General features: G+C 44.8%; 1 protein-coding gene across 1 annotated transcript; it reads right to left on the bottom strand.

Moving 5' to 3' along the window:
• Positions 1-1331: 1331 nt before the first annotated feature.
• nwd1 (NACHT and WD repeat domain containing 1) lies at positions 1332-21010 on the bottom strand. Its single transcript, XM_040128451.1, has 19 exons — positions 20872-21010; positions 20608-20693; positions 20339-20455; positions 19041-19402; positions 17657-18988; positions 15729-15932; positions 15489-15642; positions 13662-13779; positions 12524-12688; positions 12095-12292; positions 9998-10120; positions 9704-9909; positions 8695-8955; positions 7043-7133; positions 5943-6091; positions 5239-5512; positions 3464-4017; positions 2749-2854; positions 1332-1731 (listed from the first exon to the last, which is right to left on the bottom strand). The coding sequence occupies exons 1-19, from the start codon at positions 21008-21010 to the stop codon at positions 1421-1423; spliced, it is 4950 nt and encodes a 1649-aa protein (XP_039984385.1). The 3' UTR covers positions 1332-1420.
• Between the last annotated feature and the right edge of the window lie 231 nt (positions 21011-21241).

Below are 21241 nucleotides of genomic sequence, written 5' to 3'. Positions count from 1 at the left end.
TGTCTGATTTTTTAGCCGCCGGCCGACTTTATCAACCGTGGCTACCCGACTGATTAACGTTAACACTACGTCTGTAAGTTGGCTGAAAACCGTCTCTGGCATTTACAACTAATATAATTCATAGTTATTGTCTTCATTTATATACATTGGAATAGAGCTGCAGCAATTTGGTCAATAAGCAGAAGATGAATCAGCAACTACTTTAATAATCGATGAACCATTTGACATTTTTCCCAAAAATCCCAAACTTTCTCTGGTTCCAGCTTCTCTGATGTGAGAACTTTTCCCATTTTTGCTTTGTTTTCTGTCTCTATGAAACAAATAGTTTTGGATTTTGAAATGAAAAACGAGACATCTGGTGACGTCGCTTAAGACTCGGGGAAAAATGTGACATTTTTCAATATTTTCTCATCTTTTATAGATGAAATGATTCATCGGTTTGTTAAAAAATAAACAGATGACTCGATAATGAGAATAATTACTAGTGAATCCCTACATTTTATTCATCTAGCAATGCTTTCCATCATAATCTTAGCCTGACAAAAAAAAGCATTAACCCTTTAATCACCTACAATTTGCTTGATAAAGACCTGATAGAAAATTTGGCCAAAAAATGTCTGAAGATCATTCCCTGCTGCTCGTAAAGCTTAAATGTGGTGAGCACACGGGGGAAAGAGGTTCAGACGATTTGAACATTTTGAAGCACTCGGAGCTTCTGTCATCTGGACTTTTGTGCTTGGACAGTCATGGGACAAACTGAAACTGTAAAAGTGAAGGGGACAAAATTAGGATTCTGAAACGTGAGGGGGCAGGATTTTTAATCCTCGGGGAAATCTTTCATTTGAGTCTCAAACACTCGCCCACTGACGTTCGGCAGGCGCCTCTCAGCAGTTTGTGTCCTGCTTCGGCGCAGAGGACGGCGGCTGCGTGGGGGACGTCAGTTTTCACCCACCGTACAATACACGTCGAACCACCTCCGCAGCAGGATCCACCTCTCCTCAGTCCATCTGAATGCGATTCTTCATTTATGCCTAACTTGTGTAAATGTGTCGCTGCTAGCGCACCGAGCTGTTCATAGTTTACTTGTAATCTGAGGCGTGTAGTGGAAGAAGCAAGTGGAAGAAAGTCATTTTTGCCGCATTTAGGCGAAAACAGCTGGATTCCAGGATCATAAACAGCTGTTTTAATACATTTTTCAGATTAAAAATAGCTGTTGCTTGCATAATAATTTATCACTAATTTATAACTAAACGTGCAGTAATTTTACGTGATAACAGATGTTGTATATTAGGTATTAGGTTATATATTGAACGTGTACTTTAACCTCAATGAATAAAACAAATACGTTTCCTAAGAATGAAAATATTCTGTTCCCTAATTTCTCGTGAAAGCTCAGAGAACCTTGAGGTCCCTGGGGGTCCTACAGTATGAGACAGGTGGGGGTGGGCTTGGCTCTGAGCACGCTCATGAGGTTCAGGTTGAACTGAGCCGGGTTGTAGTCCTGGAGTTTGGACACGGAGGTCTGCCGGTCGTCCCGGGTCTTCTCCCTGGAGGTGACCCGATACTGGGCCCTGACGTTCCTCAGAGGGTTGTAGTCTGGACCGATGTGTTCCGGACAGCGAAACACTTCTCTGATGACGAAGCCCTGCTCGGACAACGCCACGAAGCCGTTCCTGAAGGTCACCATCCTGAGGACGGGGGAGTAGACGTACTGAACGTACAGCAGGTTTCCTGACAGGAAGAAACGAGGAGCTGAGTGACGCTTTAACGCCAAACCACAACTGCTAGCTCCTGTTCCACAGGTAATAAAACCTCAATCAAAATCACACCGACATGTTTAATAACACAAGGAACTAAGAATCAAACGTTCGGCATAACCTGACTTGGATGGTTCCCAAACTGGATTCCGTGGAGAGTTAAAAAATATTTGCTGACAACCTGATTTTCATCATGAAAAATGAGACAAAACTAAACAAAAAGACTAAATGTTTTACATTTTTCATCAACAAATATAAACCAAACAATAATGTGACAAAGGACAAAATGGACAAACCGAAGCTCCTGATCAGTAAAACAGTTTCCTCCCCTGCCCAGAATATTTAGCTGCTCAACCTGCTGCACTGATCAGCAGCGTCTTTGGTAGCGTCCGTCGGTAACGTTAGCGAACACAGCGATGGACGAAATTTCTTAACAGCCCCACTGAAAATTAGACAAGAGGCAGGAACCGAGAAATACGTTTCTTATCGGGATATTTTTATTATAAAAAGGGAAGCTGATGTTTCGGGAAATACGTCGACGCTATAGCCAGCAGCTGGTTAGCTTAGCTTAGCATAAAATCCACCTACCAGCACCTAAAGCTCAGTGACTAACATGTCATAGCTCATTTCTTTAATCCTCACACACACCAAAGTGTGGCTGTGGTTTTATGGAGGCTGTGTGCAGCTGTAGAACAGCAGACTGGCGATCAGACCGAACTGCTGTTTTGTTTTACTACATTATTCAGTCACCAACCCTGATCCAGGTCCGTAGACTGCATATCATGGTCCTGTATGGCTCCTATTTATATACCGCTCGTACACCACCACACAATGTCTCCTTTTTCATGTCTACGATACAACGTGACTCTGAGATGTTTGAAAGTGTCCATGTCCTGGACCGGCTCTGTGCCCAGTATCTCCTTGGGTTTCTGTCAGTATGTGTTCCCTGTACGTCCTGAGTGAAAACATGTCCGAACACACCTGAACGTACCTGTAGCAACGTCCCAGACTTTGACGGTTCTGTCCTGAGAGCCAGTGAAGACGAACTGGTCGCTGTCAGAGAAAGCAGCCGACAGGACGCCCTCGAAGAAAAAGCCCTGAACACCAACAGAAGCACAGCACAACAAACCGAGCTCTCAGTGGACTGGACCATTGCACCGTTGTACATAACGACAACATCGTCAGCGGAACACGCTGCTTTAACCTTATGATCAGCATGTGAACATGTAACAAGTGGCTTATAACACACTGTGATGTAGTTGTAGTAGAAGTAGTTGTTTAACTGTCTCTTAATGTACAGTACTTGTCAACAACATATAAACAGATAATAAGAGACAACACAACACAGCTGTAATAATCTAAAATATGTCCTAAAGGGAGAAGTTACAATTGTTGAAAATACTGTACATTGATAAACAGTTAAAAAATTGTCCTTATATCTGCTTATAGCTACATTATAGTCCGTTATAAACCACTTGTATGTTTAAATACTGATCATATAAGATAAACAGGACGAGTTCAAATAAAACGGTAAAATCATTTCATTCCTAAAACCCGAGTTTGCTTATTATAGGTTTATGTCTCCTGCGGATTTTGTCGGAGTTGTCGGTTAAATGTTGGCTGGAGAGGAAAGTCCCTCTCAAAACTGTCAAAGTCAGACTCTGGTGGTTTTTTGCTCTAAGGCCGCACGTGTACATAACCCTGACCTTGTACTCCATGGTGTGGTCCAGGGCCAGCGGGGTCAGGGCCCACAGTCTCTGCACGGCGTCCTCGGAGCCCACCAGGGCGTGAGTCCCCCAGTTACTGGCCGTCACGCAGGTCACTCTGCTGCGATGAGGCTCCAGGCTGGAGCTGCCGTCGCCGCTGAAGTCCTGCAGTTTCACCTCCCCGCAGCTCGTCCCGTACAGCAGCCTGCGGCCGGACAGCAGCGCCATGGAGGACAGGGGTGCGTGGAGGAGGGACAGGGGGAACCTCTCCCGGGGCCCCTCCACCGTGGGGAAGCTGTCTCTGGTGGCGATCTCGAACAGACACACGGAATCTTCGTAGGCCACCGCCATGTGCTTCTCCTGGGAGCCGACGGCCAGGCAGAGCACCCTGCAGAGGCTCTCCGGAGGGGGGATGCAGAGCGTCTCCTGGGGCAGGGCCAGCGGGTAGATGAGGACGGTGCCGGACGTCAAACCGCACAGGAGCAGGCGTTTGTGCTGAGCCAACTCCAGAGAGCAAACCTCAGCAGAGACCGCCAAACGCTCTGACAGAGAACCTGCAGGGAGACACAGCGTTCAGGTCTGGGGTTATTCCTTTCTTTCATTTCCCTCAGAACAAGACGGACTCAGCTGGACTTTTATTTATGACAACCTCCATCACATTTGTTACATTTCAGATTCATTTCTTGACAATCCTTCACCTACTGTCTGTATATACTGTTACCATATGTACGTTCCTTGTGTAAATGAATCATATGTCATCATGCATATATTCAGTGTACAGTTAATTCTGTGTAGTGTTCGTGGGCAGCCTGCTCTTCGCTCTACATCCTTTAGGAGCTGCACTAACGTACATTGTCACTGTCATTGTACAGCGTATGGTCAGCACCTAGTTTATCTACTTATTATCGGATTGGAGGGACTAAGGATGGAGGGTGCCGTGAGGCATCTCCTAGATGAAACGAAGAAGAAGGAGTGATGCTGCCCGATGGTCGATGGGGACCTGCCGGGCCACTAACATCTGTGAGGGAGGAAAACTGGATTTAAGATCTTTTATCTCTCTCTGGACAGTAAAACCGGGACGTCTGTAAGATGACGTAGTGAAAGGTTGAGTTCACACGCCCCTTCTGAGTTCTGGAGGGGCTCTTTTCCTGCCGTTTCCACAGCACCAGCTGTTTAAAATCAGTCAAAACCCTCTAGTGTTCATTTCTGAGAATGTTCCAGAAGGGACACACTCACCTGTAGGTCGTGACAAGATCAGTGCTTTCACTGCTCCACCCACAGGAGCTCGAGGAAACTCGAAAAAATCAGATCCACCCTCCCAGGACAGAAAACCTCCAGAGAGGTACAGGAGTCAACCTTTGTCATTTTTCATTTCATTCTCTTCTCTGTTCAGTCAGCAACCCTGTGGCAGCGTTTAAGGATGGGTAGGAGGTGGGAATATTGAGGGTGTGATGGTTTGTTTGTCAGGGGGCAGGAGGGGTGATCTTTTTGGTTTATCCCTGAAAGGAAGGAGAGCACTCAGGCGTTTTGCAGCTTTGCAGAGAGAGATCTGACTGTGTGACTCTCTTTGTTCTACATTACATTACGTCTTAGCATTTACCTTCCTTCCCGATTGTTAGTCCTGTCCACAGCTTTCTGTATGATTTATGATGCAGTGATTTACCAAGTCTAGTTTTGGCTCAACACAGATCAAGCCTGTAAGACTTGAACTTCCAGAATCCATCAGAGAATTGGAATCGATAACATTCCTGTGACTCTGCTCTGTTAACACTGACCTGTGCGGCTGTTCCAGCTGATGACGTCCGTCTGGCTCGGCTGTCGGACGAAGAAAACCCGATCTGCGTCTTCGGTGATGGCGACGTGGGCGCAGCCTGACGGGATGCGGGCGGTGGGTTTGTGTCGGACGTCGTATTTCAGACTCCACAGCTGGATGGAGGCCGTGGCCGTCGAGGCTGAAACCACGAAGCCTTCATACAAAACCACAGAGGTGACGGGAGCGTCTGATCCGCACAGAGTGTCCAACAACGCACCGGTGGTCACTGACCAGATCTGTCAAAGAGAGGATTTATACGGAAAGTGGGGAATAATGGGAACACGGGACATTCATAATTCAGAGTTCTGGTTCTGGTTGATTGAACTCAGAGCATTTTTGACGTTGACCTTTGTAGTGAAATTCATGAAGATCGAGTTCTTATAAAGCTAGAATATTTTGAAAAACATATCCCCCTCTCCTGACAATAAAGCAGCGAATAAAGAAATGTACTGAAGGTACATATGTACACCACAGTTTTTACCAAGCACGTCTACATGTCGGTTTTCCCAGCAGCTGCTTCGCGGCAGAAAAAGCAATCGGACTAAAGAGACGCACAAAGAAGCAGGTCTTTTTAAGGGTCTACCGAGAACAGATTCTGCAGCCATACGGAGATCCTTTGCTCAGTAAAGCTCAAGTTAACTACCTACTTATTGTGCTGTGTCTTACTCGTATCAGTTGGTCAGCAGCTCCGGACGCGAGCAGCCTGCAGTCTGAAGAGGTGCAGGCGGACAAAACGCTGTCGTCATGTTGGAGGTCGAGGAATTTGTCCACGGAGTCTCCGTCGACGTGAAAGAGGCTAAGAGTTCGCTCAGCGCCTGCAGAGACAGAAACACAGATCAGCTGGAGGATGAACACACTAAACCAGAGTTTACACTGAGAACGAAACCGGGTTACTCCGTGAAAACCAGGTTTCTCTAATCTCCTGCTCAGGTACCGGAGACAGGATTTCTCATCTCCCGGACACTGATAAAAAGTTTTCCTGTAATCCAGTCAGTTAACCCCCTGGTCTCCAGGTTTGTGTCGACTTTCTGTGCCTCCATTTTTGTCTTTGTCCAGCACCTTTTAAACTGTCCTAACCCCACATGCATTTTATCCGTTTTTCAGCTTAAACTCTGCTGTAAATCCAATGTATCGACACAGTATAAAGCTGCCTGGAACCCAACATATATGTAAAATAACACACGTGCCTATAAATATTCACAAATCTTTGGCTATAAACACTCAAACTATTATTATAGAACAGTCCAAGGCAGTAAAAATACACTGTTCATAATAAGACTAGAATACAGTTTATTTACGTGTAAAAGGATTTTATCCCGACTCATTTTTCTGCTTTTTTCATGTATGTCTATTTATGCCATAGTACAACCACTGAGGATCTGAATGATTCAAATTTTTAAAATAAAAAAATGTTTATAATTTACAGACAAAAATTAGAAAACAGTGTGAAAAGTTGTCAGCTTGTCTCTACATGATCCACGATTACTCAAACAGGAAACAGGGAGACAGATTTTTCATCTTTGGTCAAAAGCTGAACTCTGTTTTCTACGACTTCATTAGAGGGACAACACAGCGAAAGGCATTTTGAAAATGAGTCTAAAAGTCCCGTATACTTTCTCACCAATACCAAGGAATTCCACATGTCAACTACTGATGTGAACCTTTGTGAAAGAAACTACAGAGCCAGTGGTTTTCATGTATTTGTAGCTGCAGCTTGTTGTGGTTTGAAAACTCTGAGAGTGTATTAGTTAACAGCCTAGTCGTACCTGCCATCAGTATTTTTTCATCCTCAGTAACAGAAAGTAAAGAGGGAACCAGAGGAAACTCAACAGCTGTCTGTCTGCCCGTCCTGGAAATCTGCAGACAGGAAGGAAAACATCATCATCCGAGGTATGATCACATGTAACAGAAGAAAAAACCCTGTAGGTTTGGTTGTTAATGCTAAATTACTAAGGGACCAACAGTTACTGTCTGTCCCTGGTTACTGGCCATTATCTGCTTCTACTTCAGCACCTTCATAATCTGATACAACCTTGTGCAATAACTTCAGAACTGTCTCAAAACTGCAAATACCTTTAAATACAACGTGAAAATACAGACACAATGACAAAGACTGAACAAGAAAAAACTTTTATCTAATCTGAAATCAGTAGATCCTTTTTCAAGGATGGTTAAATCTAGACTCGCTATGTTCTTCAGGAAGTGGATCAAGTCATACGTTCCTTGATACAAGATGGTACATTGGACTGAACTTAACCTCACTTTGGGTAATATATTAACTGCCTTCCTGCCACTTCTCTGGTTAAAATGCATGTGTATTACTAATAAAAGTTACATATTCGTATTATATTTCTGATGAAAACTAGTAACAAATACAATCATCTGAGACACTACCTGCAACAACATCTATTCTTCCACAGTGAAGAACCAGACTTATAGTTTTTCTTTATATTACTCACAGAAATGCTCTACCATGTTGCTGGGTGGTATTCAAACTGGGATATCACTATTTCCCATTTTAGTTACCATAATATCTGTATGAGGATCAACTGTCTAAGGTGAGACCCAGTAGCTCTGCTTCTTGGACCAGATTAAGTAACACATCGTTTATATGGAGGTCCAGGTTTGGTTTTGGACTATTTCTATTTGTTTTGGATGCATTCAGAACTAATTTATTACTGCTTATCCACTCCATGACTGACTTCAGCTTGTGATTCAAGTCTAAGTTGAAGTCATGAACTGTAGGTGTTGACGTGTATACTGTTGAATCGTCTGCATACGTCGAGACGTGGGATTCCTTCAAAACAAAAGTAGCCCAACGTCCATGACAGGGTTTTAAACATTTCACTTTGGAATAACTTTCATAAAAGAAAGCAGTTTGTGTCCTGTTGCTTAAACAACTACTTATCTATGATAATGCGAGCTGACTGCATCCGTAACATTTAATTTTTTTCAGTAAGACCTAACCATGAATTGAAGGCAGTTTGGTTTATATATGGAAAATTTTAGTGATGGTTGGTGACCACACATCTGATGCTGCTGTATCTGAGCTATGGAGTGTTTCAGGGATTAGTTCTTGGCAAAATCTTTCTTCCTCTCTCTATGTTACCGTTGGACCTTTGAACTCCACTTTCAAAGGGACACAGAGTACAGCTGACGACACTCAGCTGTACTCGTCTCTCGAAACGGGATGATCTCAGTAAACTAACTAACCTAAAGGAGTCTGGACTCTACGAGAGGCTGGATGTCCCAAATTTTAAATGGAGATAAACAGAAGTCTTCCTCATCATCGGCCCCAAAGACAGCTCAAAAGACCCTGCAGCAGTCTCCGGGACCTTTAACTCTAATATCAAGCTGTAACAACTACAAATTAAATGTCCATGAAAGCCATCAAAACCATCAACCAAAATGGACGTACCTGATAGAGGAAGCCTTCTTTAAAAAACGCAAACACTTTCCCACATTTTGGTAACGTAACAGCGTTTACAAGAGTCAAACATCTCTGTGAGTTGTCCAGCTGAGTCTCCACAGCCTGGGTCCCGTTAACTGAATTGGATATTCTGACCAGACCAGAGTCAGCCAGAGAAACTACACATTCTTCCAGAACTCCCAGAACCACTGAGCCTTCATCACTGCTGCCGCTGAAGAGCTCAACTCCGTCCAGCCTCCACACCTTCACCTGGAACAACAACGACAACAACAATGAAAATCTGATTAGTACTCAGACAAAAACCTGCTGAGGGAATGAGATTCAAAAATGACACAAGAAAATATAAACCCTCTTCAAAGGAAGCAGGCCCTCACTTTCCTTTCATGTTCCCTGTGGATTTACACTCGTAGAGCAGTGAAGTAAAGAATAGCTATATCGACACACAGTACAGCTTAAGTCCTTGTGATAGGCGACATGAAACTCTCCCGATTGAATCATCAGAACAAAATGTGAACAACTCTGAAAGGTGCATTTCAGTAACAAAGATCCAAACACAGAGCTTCACACTTTGTTGTTAAATGTAGATACCGCCCTGATAAAACATTCAGCAGTTTAAATTAGCTCACTGTCTGATCCTGGGTCAGTCTGGGATCAGTTCAGTAATCATGGTTTAAGCGTTTTTAATTCACCACAGCTCTGAAAACTCTGACTGCCTTTTTTTGCTGCAACAGCAGCTGAGACTCATGGGTATTGTAGTATTTAGAACCATCCATCAAACTGACAGAAAAAAACAGATTTCTCAGAAACAAAGTTGAAATGTTTCCAACTGGTGGAACATAAACCTGAAGTATTTCCCTGTAGGGGAAGCAGCAGAAGACGTAGCAGGAGCAGTAGCAGCATCAATAGTGGTAGAAATAGTAGATGCAGGTCGTAGTAGTGGAAACAGTAGAAACGGTAATAGTTAGCAAAAGCAGTAGCAATATAATAGTAGTATTACCTGTGTCCCGGTGTAAACACAGAGCAGCTGTCTCTGTTCAGACACATGGAGGTGCACTGATGAAGGGGTGGAGTCAACAGGTACCGCCTCCTGGATGTAGAGCAGCTGCTGGCCGTTCATCAGGCTCCACCTCCTCAGAGAGCCGTCAGCAGCCAATGAGAGGCAGCAAGACGAGCTGTCAATCACCTTAACGGACAGGACCGCACCTACACAGCATGGATTACACTGAGAATTATTTATTATTATTATTATTATTAATATTTTATTATTATTCTTTAATCAAATTAGACTGACCGGTGTGCCCCAGCAGAGTGTGCATGAGCTGCTGGTCACTGAGACTCCACACTGCCACCACGCCGTCATCTGAACCTGCAACCAGAAGCTCCGCCTTCACACTGACGTCCAGAGAGAGAACACCTGTCGACAAAACGACAGGTAAACGTGCTGCTCCTGCACCTGTCGCATCTAACAAAACTCTGACTGAGGACTGAACGATCTGAGGAAAAAATCCAGCTGAGATTTAAATGTGAATGTCCGTGACTGGATGACTGAGTGATGAATTTACACCATTGGTCAGCCGAATGCCGAGGGACTGTGTGCCACTGCTTCCCCATTCGTCGTTGCTCTTTCAAAATGAATTGGCGCTAACAGTTTCTATAGCATCATCGGGGGCTTGTTTACAGGCAGTGTTGCCAACTTACTACCTTTGTTGCTAGATTTACCGACTTTTCAGACCCTTTTAGGGACCTTTCGTCAACAAAAGCGCCTAGTGACAAAGCCAGAAGAGCTGTAGAAGAGAGTCGCCAATGTTGCCCCGCGAGTGCAAGGTCAGGCTTTCCCTCCGTGGGTCTCATTCAGTGGCCTTGAAGTGACTGCTGGCTAACATTTAGTCTTAATGGGCCGCGTTTCAGTCACTGTTTCATACTTGTTCCGTCGTCTGACAACAGAGACAGACAAACATGTAAATGAGAACGGCTTTACTTGAGAATTCAGCTGGATTAAATTACTGTATATGTGAGCAGAGAGTAGGAGAGACGCAAACAGATAAAGGGCCCAGACAGATACTGGGTTTTGACCTGGTCTTCTTCTGACCAATACTTCTATATTAATTAATACATTAATTAATTAATGTGATATTAAACTCGAGGCCTGTGCTTCCTGTCTACTTAGTATAAGATAAGACACATTTGTACTAAACACATCTTTCGACATCTGGTTGTTGACACTAGACTTTGCTAGTTTTCTGTAGAGAAACTAACCAATTTACCCCAAACGGAATTTGTTATTATTTGTTATTACATTTGTAGTAATCTTTACATTACTCAATAACATCAAAATATAATCATGACATTCAAAAGTGGAATTATATTTACTAATGCGAGCTACGTAGTTGGCAAGTTATGGTTTTAAGGACAAACTGCAGATCTTGGTTATTTTTGACAAAATAAAACTAAACTACATGATGTATCCTACGATATTTGATATTGGACTGATGCAGCTCATAGCTGGTAAAGGCAGAAGATTAAAACAACGATGTGCTTCTGTGCTTAAAAGTTTAATGGGAGAAATCAACAGCTCCGTCCTTCGGCTGTCTGTCATTTACACTCATCACCTGCTGAGCTAAATGTCTGAAACTGACATGACACGAGATCTAGATTGTTTCTTCAGGAAAACACCCACCACTCTGTCAGTTTTTAATGAACAACAAAAAGACACAGCCACTGTCCCCTTTAAGTTAAGAGTGCGGAGAAGCTTCTTCCAAAGACACGGGCAGGCAGAGGGAAATAAACGACCAAGAATTGATTGTTTTTTTTAATCTTTTGGTTGTTTGAACAGGATCAAAAATGTTTATAGCTGAAAAGAAGAAAAACGTCATTCCATAGATAAAGAGATGATAGCTGAGATAGTGTACAAGTCTGTAGAGCACTAACAACTAGTCAGTACCCGACCCAACCTTGCAGCTAATTCTCTCGGGTCTCTGAACCTGACTGGGCGCAGATCCCGGCACATCTAAATCACAGCTATCACTATCTGTGACCCGATCTAAATAACATGGAGCCAACAGTCATCAGAATAAATTATGTGATAAAGTACTGTCTGAATAACCAGGTAACGGGAGCTGACGGGTCACAGACTTCGGTGCAACACAGGTGATGCTTGTCATTATAGCAGCTTAAACAAACAGTCGCTGACTAAAACTTCTCCGTGTCTAAAGATGTTGTCACTAATGTAAATGACATTAAAGCTGCAGCTCATGGGAATGGAAACTGCTTCCTTTCAAGTTCTGAAGGAGTTTGATTTTGATTTTTGATACAAAAATGATTCATCATTCAACCCGACTCTTTTTTTTTTTTTTTACTATTTTCAGAGTATGCTGTAAACACTTCTGACCTCCCTGCAGTCCGCTCAGCGTGTGCTGCAGCGCCCCCCCGGGCTGCTGCAGGAAACTGCACTTTGGGACGAGGATCGGTTCCGGACACGTCATTAACCACTCCTCACACTGGCCGCACAGCCGGCCAATCACAGAGGAAAAGGTTGGTGCCAAGGAGCAGAGTCTGGCCAACAGCTCAGTGTAGAATAGAGACATGTCTGGAAAAGAGTTTTAAAAACACTGCATGTATCTACTGTTTATGCACAGTTTTAATTCAGTACATATTTTATCTTTTACTGTTAGAAAAAAATTTTGTTCTTTGTTTCAAAAGTCTCTTTCATCCCCACAAGAGTAAAACGTTGAGGGGAAACATGGGATACTTCTAAGTGTTTGCACTGAAAATGGTCAAATAGTGTATAAATATGTAAAATAGACCCGAAATAACGGACCCATGTGATTGTTTAAGAAGTCCAGGCTGGGTTTGATTAGGACCAGAGTGTCGCGGATCAGTCTGGTCTCGGTGCACTCCATGTACTGGGAGCACTGGTCCAGGTCGTGGATCACACTGGACACCCCACACACCCTGCTCTTGCAGTATAGCCACTCAGCGCTGCCTGAAAAACACGACCACACAGAGTGATCCACTACCGCTTTGTAGTGACAGGAAACGAAGAAGTGCTGAGGGATTTCAGTCAAACTGTAAACGACAGCGATGCTACCTGAAGTTAGAAAATCATGCATCACGTGAGTGAAATATTCATCCATACATATTCAGATTTTGATCATTTTTCTCTCTGTGTCCTGTGCTGTTGCACCACACTTTCTGGTACCAACCGGTTTTTATCTGCATGTTTAAATGTACTTGACTTTAATAAAATAAATAATAATAAAAAATGAAAACAAACGTTTACACATGCAGCTAAAGAAAATAACAAATCAAATGTAAAATCATAGCAGCACTTAAGTAGTAGCTTATACACACACACATTAATGTAGCAGATATTTTTTTAAACATACAAATGTATTTTTCTTTAATGCCTGATGTGTTTTGAATATTTAAAGGCAGTGGTTTGTGTGAGTTTTTTCAATGCATCGTCTCAGAGAAGTCCTTATTACCAACCATACGGAATAACCAAAACACCGTTAAATGTATGTTAAACAATTTTAAATTACAAAGTTAAAAAAAGCTTTGTCACAATAGGTGAAACAATCCACTGTGGCAGAAGAAACAAATACAGAAAATGCTTCTATCAAAACCGTCTTATTTATAAAAAGCATTCTTCATTCAGTCTTGGTGGGGGGGGCATGTTCGATTCCCAGATATCTCTGCGTGGCCACATAATGCTCTGCTTCCACCACACGTCTCACTACACTGCTTTTCATATCCCCTGTGCATGTCTCACTGTGGTGCTCTGTTTTCCAGGCTCTGGTCGTCTGTCCCACCTCCGCAATACATCACATGTGTTGTAGAACAGGTGATCTTAACTTTTATCTTAATTGTTCTACCATTCGCAGGATGGTTGAAGCACATGCTCTGTGTTCTGCCTTTGGCTTTAACGTCACTCTGAGCTTCTTCACATATCTTACCAATGACCTCCTGTCGTAGTTCCTCCCACAGACCGGCGTGCAGCAGGTGATAGGGCAGCTCCTGGAGCTTCCTGACGTTAGCCAATCCTGGAGCAAACCACAGCGGCTGGGGAGGGACCTGTGACACCGCAGAAACTGTCTGAGTTTTTATTTCTGTAGGTCCACTTAACAGCAACCTGAGCAGCTACACACGTCTCAGCCACACCGGAAGACACAGTTAGGTACAAAGAGATTGTGGGGCAACGCTGTTGACCCTTCTACGGAAAGTAGCTAAGTTTCGCCCAAAATGTCGCTAGATTTGTCGCTAGGTGAGTTTAACAAAAAAAAAAAAAGTCAAACAAGGGGGTCAGAAAAGTCGGTGAATTTAGCAGCAGAGGCGCTAGGTTGGCAACACTGCCTGTAAACACCTGAGGGCGTATTAGAAACTGTTTGGCCCAATTCATTTTGAAAGGGCAACGACCAATGAGGAAACTCCAACACCCGGCCGACCGACCAACGGTGGGACCAAAGGCTGCTGCAGTAAAGGCCTGGCAAAGCATCTCAAGGGAGGACACTCGGCATTTGGTGACGTCCATTTTCTTCCAAGTATTAAAAAATAATCCTTTTATTTATAATAATGTTGGTGTGTCCAGTTACTTTCCAGTTACTTTGAGCATTGCTTTAGTAATTCCTAAACGGTTGATGTGCTATTTTTGTTAAACCCTTCTGAATTAAAGTCTACCCTTGATCACGTCCTGATGGCCTAGTTTCAGATCCATTGCGGTGCTGTACAGAAGCAAAATTACAAAATCTGTGTCACTGTCCAAATACTTGTGGACCCAACTGTATTTTTGATTGTTATCTTTCTGTTCCTCCTTTCAAGGATATACAGTATATGTGTGCGCATTTGGGAAGATGATCTCCTCCCCGATCTTAATCTTGCCAACTAAATTCGGATCGGTCAATTGTTGGTCCAACCAGCGTAATCCCTGAGCACCACAGACCTGTTTAAATCACTAAAAGGATCTGAGACGTGGAGGCTGATTCAAAGCTCTGAAACCAGGCCGTAAATCCACAAAACCTGCGGCTGCAGTTCATTGCACTGCCCCCATTAAAGAAGATTTTATTTTTGGAGTTTTTCCTTACCTGAACTGAGGGTCTAAGAACAGAGGAAGATTCATTCCGTACAGATTGAAAAGACACCTGAGGCAGATTTGTGATCTGTGATTTTGGGCCGTATCCTGTAAATAAAAGTAGACAGGAGGAGCGCGCTGTGCACGCCCAGCTGGGCTACAGGGGAAAGTAGAGAAAGGCTCAACTTTGCATAAATGTCTTCTGACGCAGTGCGACCGACAGCCAGACGAGCTGTCGCGGTCGCGGTCGTCTTGCAGAGTAGTTTACGACTACGTTCCGCTACGCGAGGTACCTTTAAATGGGTCACTTCCCACTTTCTTCTAAGTTCAAACAAAATGGAGGAACAGCCGGTTGTTGTGATGTCCGGCTTCCCACAAGTCTTTAATGTGTTCGCGGGACATAAAATAATCAGAGACATTGTTGGCGTGTCTGGCGGTGATGACACGGAAAACCTGTCCAGTCAGAGCAGAGGATGTAAACCACGTAAAAATGGGGTTTGATATGAAGAAGATCTGAAGGATCAGGATTGAAAAGTAGTTTTAAATCACTCCAACTTTTTAAAACATTGTCAAGCGAGACACAGCTCATTTCTTTCCCTTCATCCTGTGGATCTTAACTACAGCTGTGGTGAGCGATTTGCCCTGATACGCCGATTCTGAGCCAATCAAACCCTCGTGTTAACTACCTCGTAACAGACAGAGGACTTGTTGGTACCTTTCTGTCAGAGAGGAGCAGCGACAGACCCGGCAGAGCCGCCGGCTTCAGTTTCCCCGACCACCGACCCAGAAAGTACTCAGCCAGGATCCTGAGGCTCCGCCCCCGGCGCTCCGATGTCAGGTAGCGAGATGAAACCACCTCAAACAGACGCCTGAAGCACACAAAGGTCATGTCTGTGACTCAAATCACATCAAATCCAATCTTATGTGATCATCTATCAGGTTTTTCTTCCTGTACCGGTTGTTGAAGGCGACGGCGGTGACCCCGCCCGCGCACCGCTCCTCCAGCTGGTCCTCCAGGTCCCGTCTGAGTCGGGCCCAGAGGAGGGGGGGCAGCCGGATCAACGAGGGCGTCGGGGGGAGCGAGTACCTGTACACCTCACTGATGACATCATTGTCCAGGGACAACACATCCCGCAGCTCAGCCTCCAGCAGACCTTCCCTGTGGAGACACGATGCACCGGTGATCGTTTGACTGACGACCTCAAAATTCAACGTACGCTGGAATTTTTATTTACCTGCTGAAACAAATGTTCTATTTCATCCCAGTTTTTCATTCTTTGATTTTTGTTAGATTGCACATATCAAGCCATAACATCAGCTGGTACGATGGTACCTTCAGATGTGATCACATTGTCTTTAACATCACATTTAAACGTATTATTGTATTTTTCATGGTTTTGCAAATACAATTTGCTCCACCCAGCCGATCGCAGACAGTTATCATTAAATGTCGAGCAACTAATGACTTCCACCGATCGGCCACAACTTTAAAACCAGTTACCCGTTTTAATTTAATTCAGCTTAATACGACATAAAACAGAAAATCTTTGCTTTTGAGAGACCAGAAAAAGAATTATTTTGCCGTTTTTGCATTAAAAAATTCTTTAGCGATTACCGATTATCAAAATAGTTGCAAATTAGTTTTCTGTTGATCGACTTATCAACTAATCAATTGATCGACTAATCGGTGCCGTGCTACAGAAGTATTCAGTTCACTGTGACAAAAAAACAGAGAAAGTCAGCAACAAGAGACTGGATGGAGTTTTTGACTGAGATATCACATGTTGGTCGACGACCTTTAAAGGTGCTGGTAGGTTTGAACTTTGGACGGAGCCAGGCTAGCTGTTTCTCCCACTCTTTATGCTAAGCTAAGCTAACAACGTCATGGCGCCACACAAAATTCTGGAATTTTGAACTATTTAACGGATACAGATAGGAGCTTTGACTTCCACACCCCTAGTAAACTACGAGTTAAAGTTGCATTAATAGTAGCGGCAGTGTCAACACTGACAATGATTTTGGAGATTTTTAGAAACCTGTGTTCCCAATGAGTTCCCTCCCCTGAGGGGCTAAGACTCAAGCATACAGATCCAAAAGAGAATAAAAAGTCAGGTACTCTGATAGTCCAGGGCTCCCGTGACGATCGCTGGGGAAACTGTCTGTCCCAGTTTGGCTTGAGACGCCTTTAATTTTGTCTTTGCTTGACTTTTACTCTGAAACTTTCTATTTACCGGCTACGTCTCAGGGTTTAATGCTCATTTCTTGGCAAACACGTTTCCTCGTGTTTGCTATTGATTGACTATTGCTCAGTTTTTATTTGATTTGAATTATTAATTGATTATCGCTAGGCTCTAGATTTTGATTGATTGTTAATTGGTCTGTGATATTGATTTAGTGGTTGTTCTGCCCACAGATGAGATGTTATGAATGCATTTGAAATCTGTTTTGGAATATGATTTACATGTGTTAATATCAGGTAAATATAACTGCTAATTATCCAAGTGTGGTTGTTTTGCCTGATTCGTTTTTATTTTTTAAATTTTTTTGGGGGAAAATTTTGGACATTGGACATTTTTTCAGTAAAATTACTCTTCAGGTGGTGGATCTGAAATAACATTCACTGGTTCCAGCTTCTCAAACGTCCATGCTTTCCTTTGTCATATATCATAGTAAACTGAATCCCTTTGGGACAGAGAAAGACATCTGAAGACTTCGCCTCGGGACGTGGGAAACTATTTAGGGAATTTTCACTATTTTCTGACAGTTAATCGACAAAATAATGAATCCATACTGAAAATGACCTAATAAGGACTGAAAATCTTTTCAGGTATTTCTGGAAAACGATGCTCTCATGTAGCTACATATCTGTGACTGTCACCTCACCTTGCCAGAGCGAGGTATCTTAAAGCCCCGCCCACCAGCTCCCTCCCATGTTTCTCCTCCAGCATCAGGAAGAGCTGTGACATCATTTCCCGTGTGTCGGCGCCCAGGCGTAGATCTGTGAGCGGGGTGAAGGAGGACCAGCGTTTGGCTGCAGACAGGATAAGTTTGAGGTGGAGCGGGCAGCCGGTCGCCTCGAAGCTCCGCAGCACGGCGTCGCTCTGCTCGGGGTTCAACGTTCGCTGCGACGCTCGCAGGTCCGACTCCACGATCTGTTTCCCTTCGTCACGAGACAAACGCTCCACCTCAAAGAAGCTCCCCGAAGTCTCCAACCTCAGCCGCATGTTAGCAAATGTCTCGCTGGTGGTATCCATGGAAACCACCAGGTGGACGTTGGGCGGTAGGTCGGGGGGTAGCCAGCGGAGTCTGTGAGCGTGATGCCGGTCTGAGAGCTGATCCAGAGCATCGAGGATGAGGAGCAGAGTGTGTCCCTGCTGGGAAACCTGGGCAAGGACGTTTCTGAAGAACCTGACCAGCTCCAGGTGAGTGCTGGCCGTCAGCGGCGAGGGCGGAGACAAACCACACGCCAGGCAGACCTGGAGGCAGACACTGCGGAGGACGTGGTCGACGTCTGGTCTCTGAGGATGACGAGCCGACAGCAGTCTGATCACCACCACTGATCCGGCCTCCAGGACGCTTCGCATCTCCTGCGCCAGTTTGCACAGCAGAGCCGTCTTCCCCATCCCAGCTGCCCCATGGACCACCAGCGGGCCGTGACAGACGTTGGTGGACTCCCACATGGCGAGGCAGAGCTTACCCAGAAGACCCTCTCTACCATGGAGACCCCTGCACAGTTCTGCACACATGGCGACATGCTGTCCAACCTCTTCAACCACCCAGTCTGACATTTCCTCATTTTCTTCCTCAGTGCTTCCCCAGATCTTCCTCCGCCCCCCCTCAGCTTGGGAATCGACCGCCGCCGTGATCCGGGCCTTCATCTGCGACACAAACTGCTCACAGATGCTGTCCAGGTACTGAGCGTGTTCTTTGCGTTTGGGGTCGACACTCCCCTTGCTGAGCTCCACACAGTGCAGGTTGATTTTCCGCGATGAGGCGTAGAGCCGAGACTTGAGGTCAGTGAGGAGTCCCTGGGCTTCTGTGTCCAGCAGCCCATCGGCGGTCAAGTCCATGTACTTGGCAAGACGTTTGGGACCGTCCCTCACCCTCTGCCGTGGAATCTCCCGGACGAAGAGCAGAGCCGACGGTTCGCCGTCGTCTTTCCACAAACCCTGCTCGAGCTCCCGCTCTGTGACTGTGGACCAGAAGGAGAAGACACTCAGATTTCACAAATCCTCTGAGACAACAGTGGACAAATTGTGTGAGACGCCTCTGACCTGATGTGTAGAAGTGTTGTTTCTGCTCGGCTGCGATGTCGCCAGCGGCCTCCGCGTCGGTGGCGGCGGATCGTAGGAGCTGCAACAGTTGAGTCTCTGTGAAATTCCAGGACAGGACATTGTTGCTGCGCTGAGGCCCACTCTCGGGTCGGAGGTCGCTATAGTGGGGGAAGTGAGCCGTGATTGGCCGAAGGACGTAGGTAGGCGGGACAGCATTGTTGTCTTTTGAGAACCACCGATTCACCTGTTTGAGGCCTTCGGGGTTTTTGGAGAGTTTGGACAAAAGAACTTCAAACTGTTTCTCCGGGACGAGGCGAGGAATTGCTCGGTGGCCGTACCTGTTCCCCAGCAGAGCCTTTGGAGCCAAGACACAAAGGGATAGAAACGGAAGAAGATGAGCAGGAGCTCCACATTTACTTCAACTCCAATGAGAAGTCCAGTAAAAAGATCTAATACATCACCGTTCAAAACACTGGAAGTAGAGTTGCTTTTTGGCCTTCACTGACTCTTTAATGGTTCCCACAGGAGGAAATTTGTGCGTTATTGCGATAACTCATCTCCATCTCTACAGATTTCTCCTGGCTAGATAATAAATGACTACATCACTACTTCAGTTTCAGATACTAAGTTCACCTAATCATTGCCTGGTGGACGGTCCAACTCCAAATATCTGATGCAGTATGAACAGAGCTGGACTTTCAGCCGCTGCGAGGACATCCGACAAAAATACGAATAAATTATGGGGGATCTGACCACGACGACGGCATATAACAGCCCCACTGCAATTTAGTAACACATCAAATAAGAGCTGAGATGGTGAGGTGGTTAATCATTAATCATCTGATTATCAATTAAAGGTTTTCTGTCACAGTAAAGTGAATCTCTTTGACAACTGAAGACGTCAGCCTGGACTTTTTCTGACATTCCACAGACCAAACCATTGATCAATAATGAAAAAAATGAGAAACTTGTTTTCCAGTCATAGAAGATTTTCCACGAGTGGAAAGCTGTTTTCAGATTTCCCGGTTGCGTGAGAGCTCTGTTTAAGTTTCCTGTAAAAGGTCTTGTTTTCACCACAGCAGCTATGAAGAGTGAATACAGGCTGAACACACTGTGTGCATGGTGCAAACATAAATCGATCCCTCAAAATACGTCCTAAAGAATTCGATGAAACCACAGCGGATCATGTGATACAGGACGGAAGCTAGGACATAAACGTCCACCTTTGACATTATCTACAATATGGGTGGTAAAAGTCTGAATTACAATTTCGAGAAGACGGGAGACTCACGACGAAAGCTGGTCCGGCTGAAATCCTCTTGCAGCTCTGGATCTCCCGCAGGAAGATCTCACAGGACTCGTGGTCTCCAGACGTGACGTTTCGAATCCCCCAGCGCAGATCCACCACCTGAAGAGAAAATAATCACTGATCAATGAGCATGTTGTAACTGAACGGCTCATATTCGCACCTAATGGATCATTTTATCAGTTACTGGATTATTTTGTCTTCCCGTTTAAATTTAAGGCTAAAGAGGAGACAGTTTAAAGGGCCGACCCGACCTCAAACACCAGCCCCAGACTGCGACAGAAAGACAGGACTTCTGGGTACGCTTTCTCCAGCAGAGCTTTCCTCTCACTGCTCATATCTGACCAGAGGGCAGAGAAACAGTCAGTGATGCAGAATCAATACGTTGATCGGTCTCTGCATAATCATTGACACATACACATATATACTGTCCTGCAGACACGTTGTCTTTTTATGTCTTTAATTCATTAAGGAGACCTCTTATTTTCTGGAAAACCCGTGAGTTCACCTGCTCTGACCTGTGAATGTGGAGCTGACGAACACTCGAATCATGCTGGAGCTGGTCTTCGTCCTCTGAGCTCCGTCTGTCCATCCTCTCAGGAGGTCCTGCACGCTGACGTCTCCTCCTCCGGCCGATCCCGCTGGACGCACCGCCATCGTCTTCACTCTGAAACCACCGTCTTTTTCTTCTTCTTCTTCTGCCTTCTGCCCGATCTTCCCTCCCTCAGCTGCTCTTCAGTCTCCTGTCTGTGTCGTCCCCTCTGAGACTTTCCTCCAGGACAACCAGGCCTCCCACATGACCTGCTGCTGTACCTCAAGGACACCTGTGAGTACGACTGTAGCACTGGGTTCAACTCAAGTGAAACTGGATTAACTGCCTGAGTCCCT

This window comes from Xiphias gladius, chromosome 6 (assembly GCF_016859285.1).
Source record: "Xiphias gladius isolate SHS-SW01 ecotype Sanya breed wild chromosome 6, ASM1685928v1, whole genome shotgun sequence".
Classification (NCBI taxonomy): domain Eukaryota; kingdom Metazoa; phylum Chordata; class Actinopteri; order Istiophoriformes; family Xiphiidae; genus Xiphias; species Xiphias gladius.
Note: the sequence above shows the minus strand (reverse complement) of the source record. Positions and strands in the feature narration are given on the sequence as shown.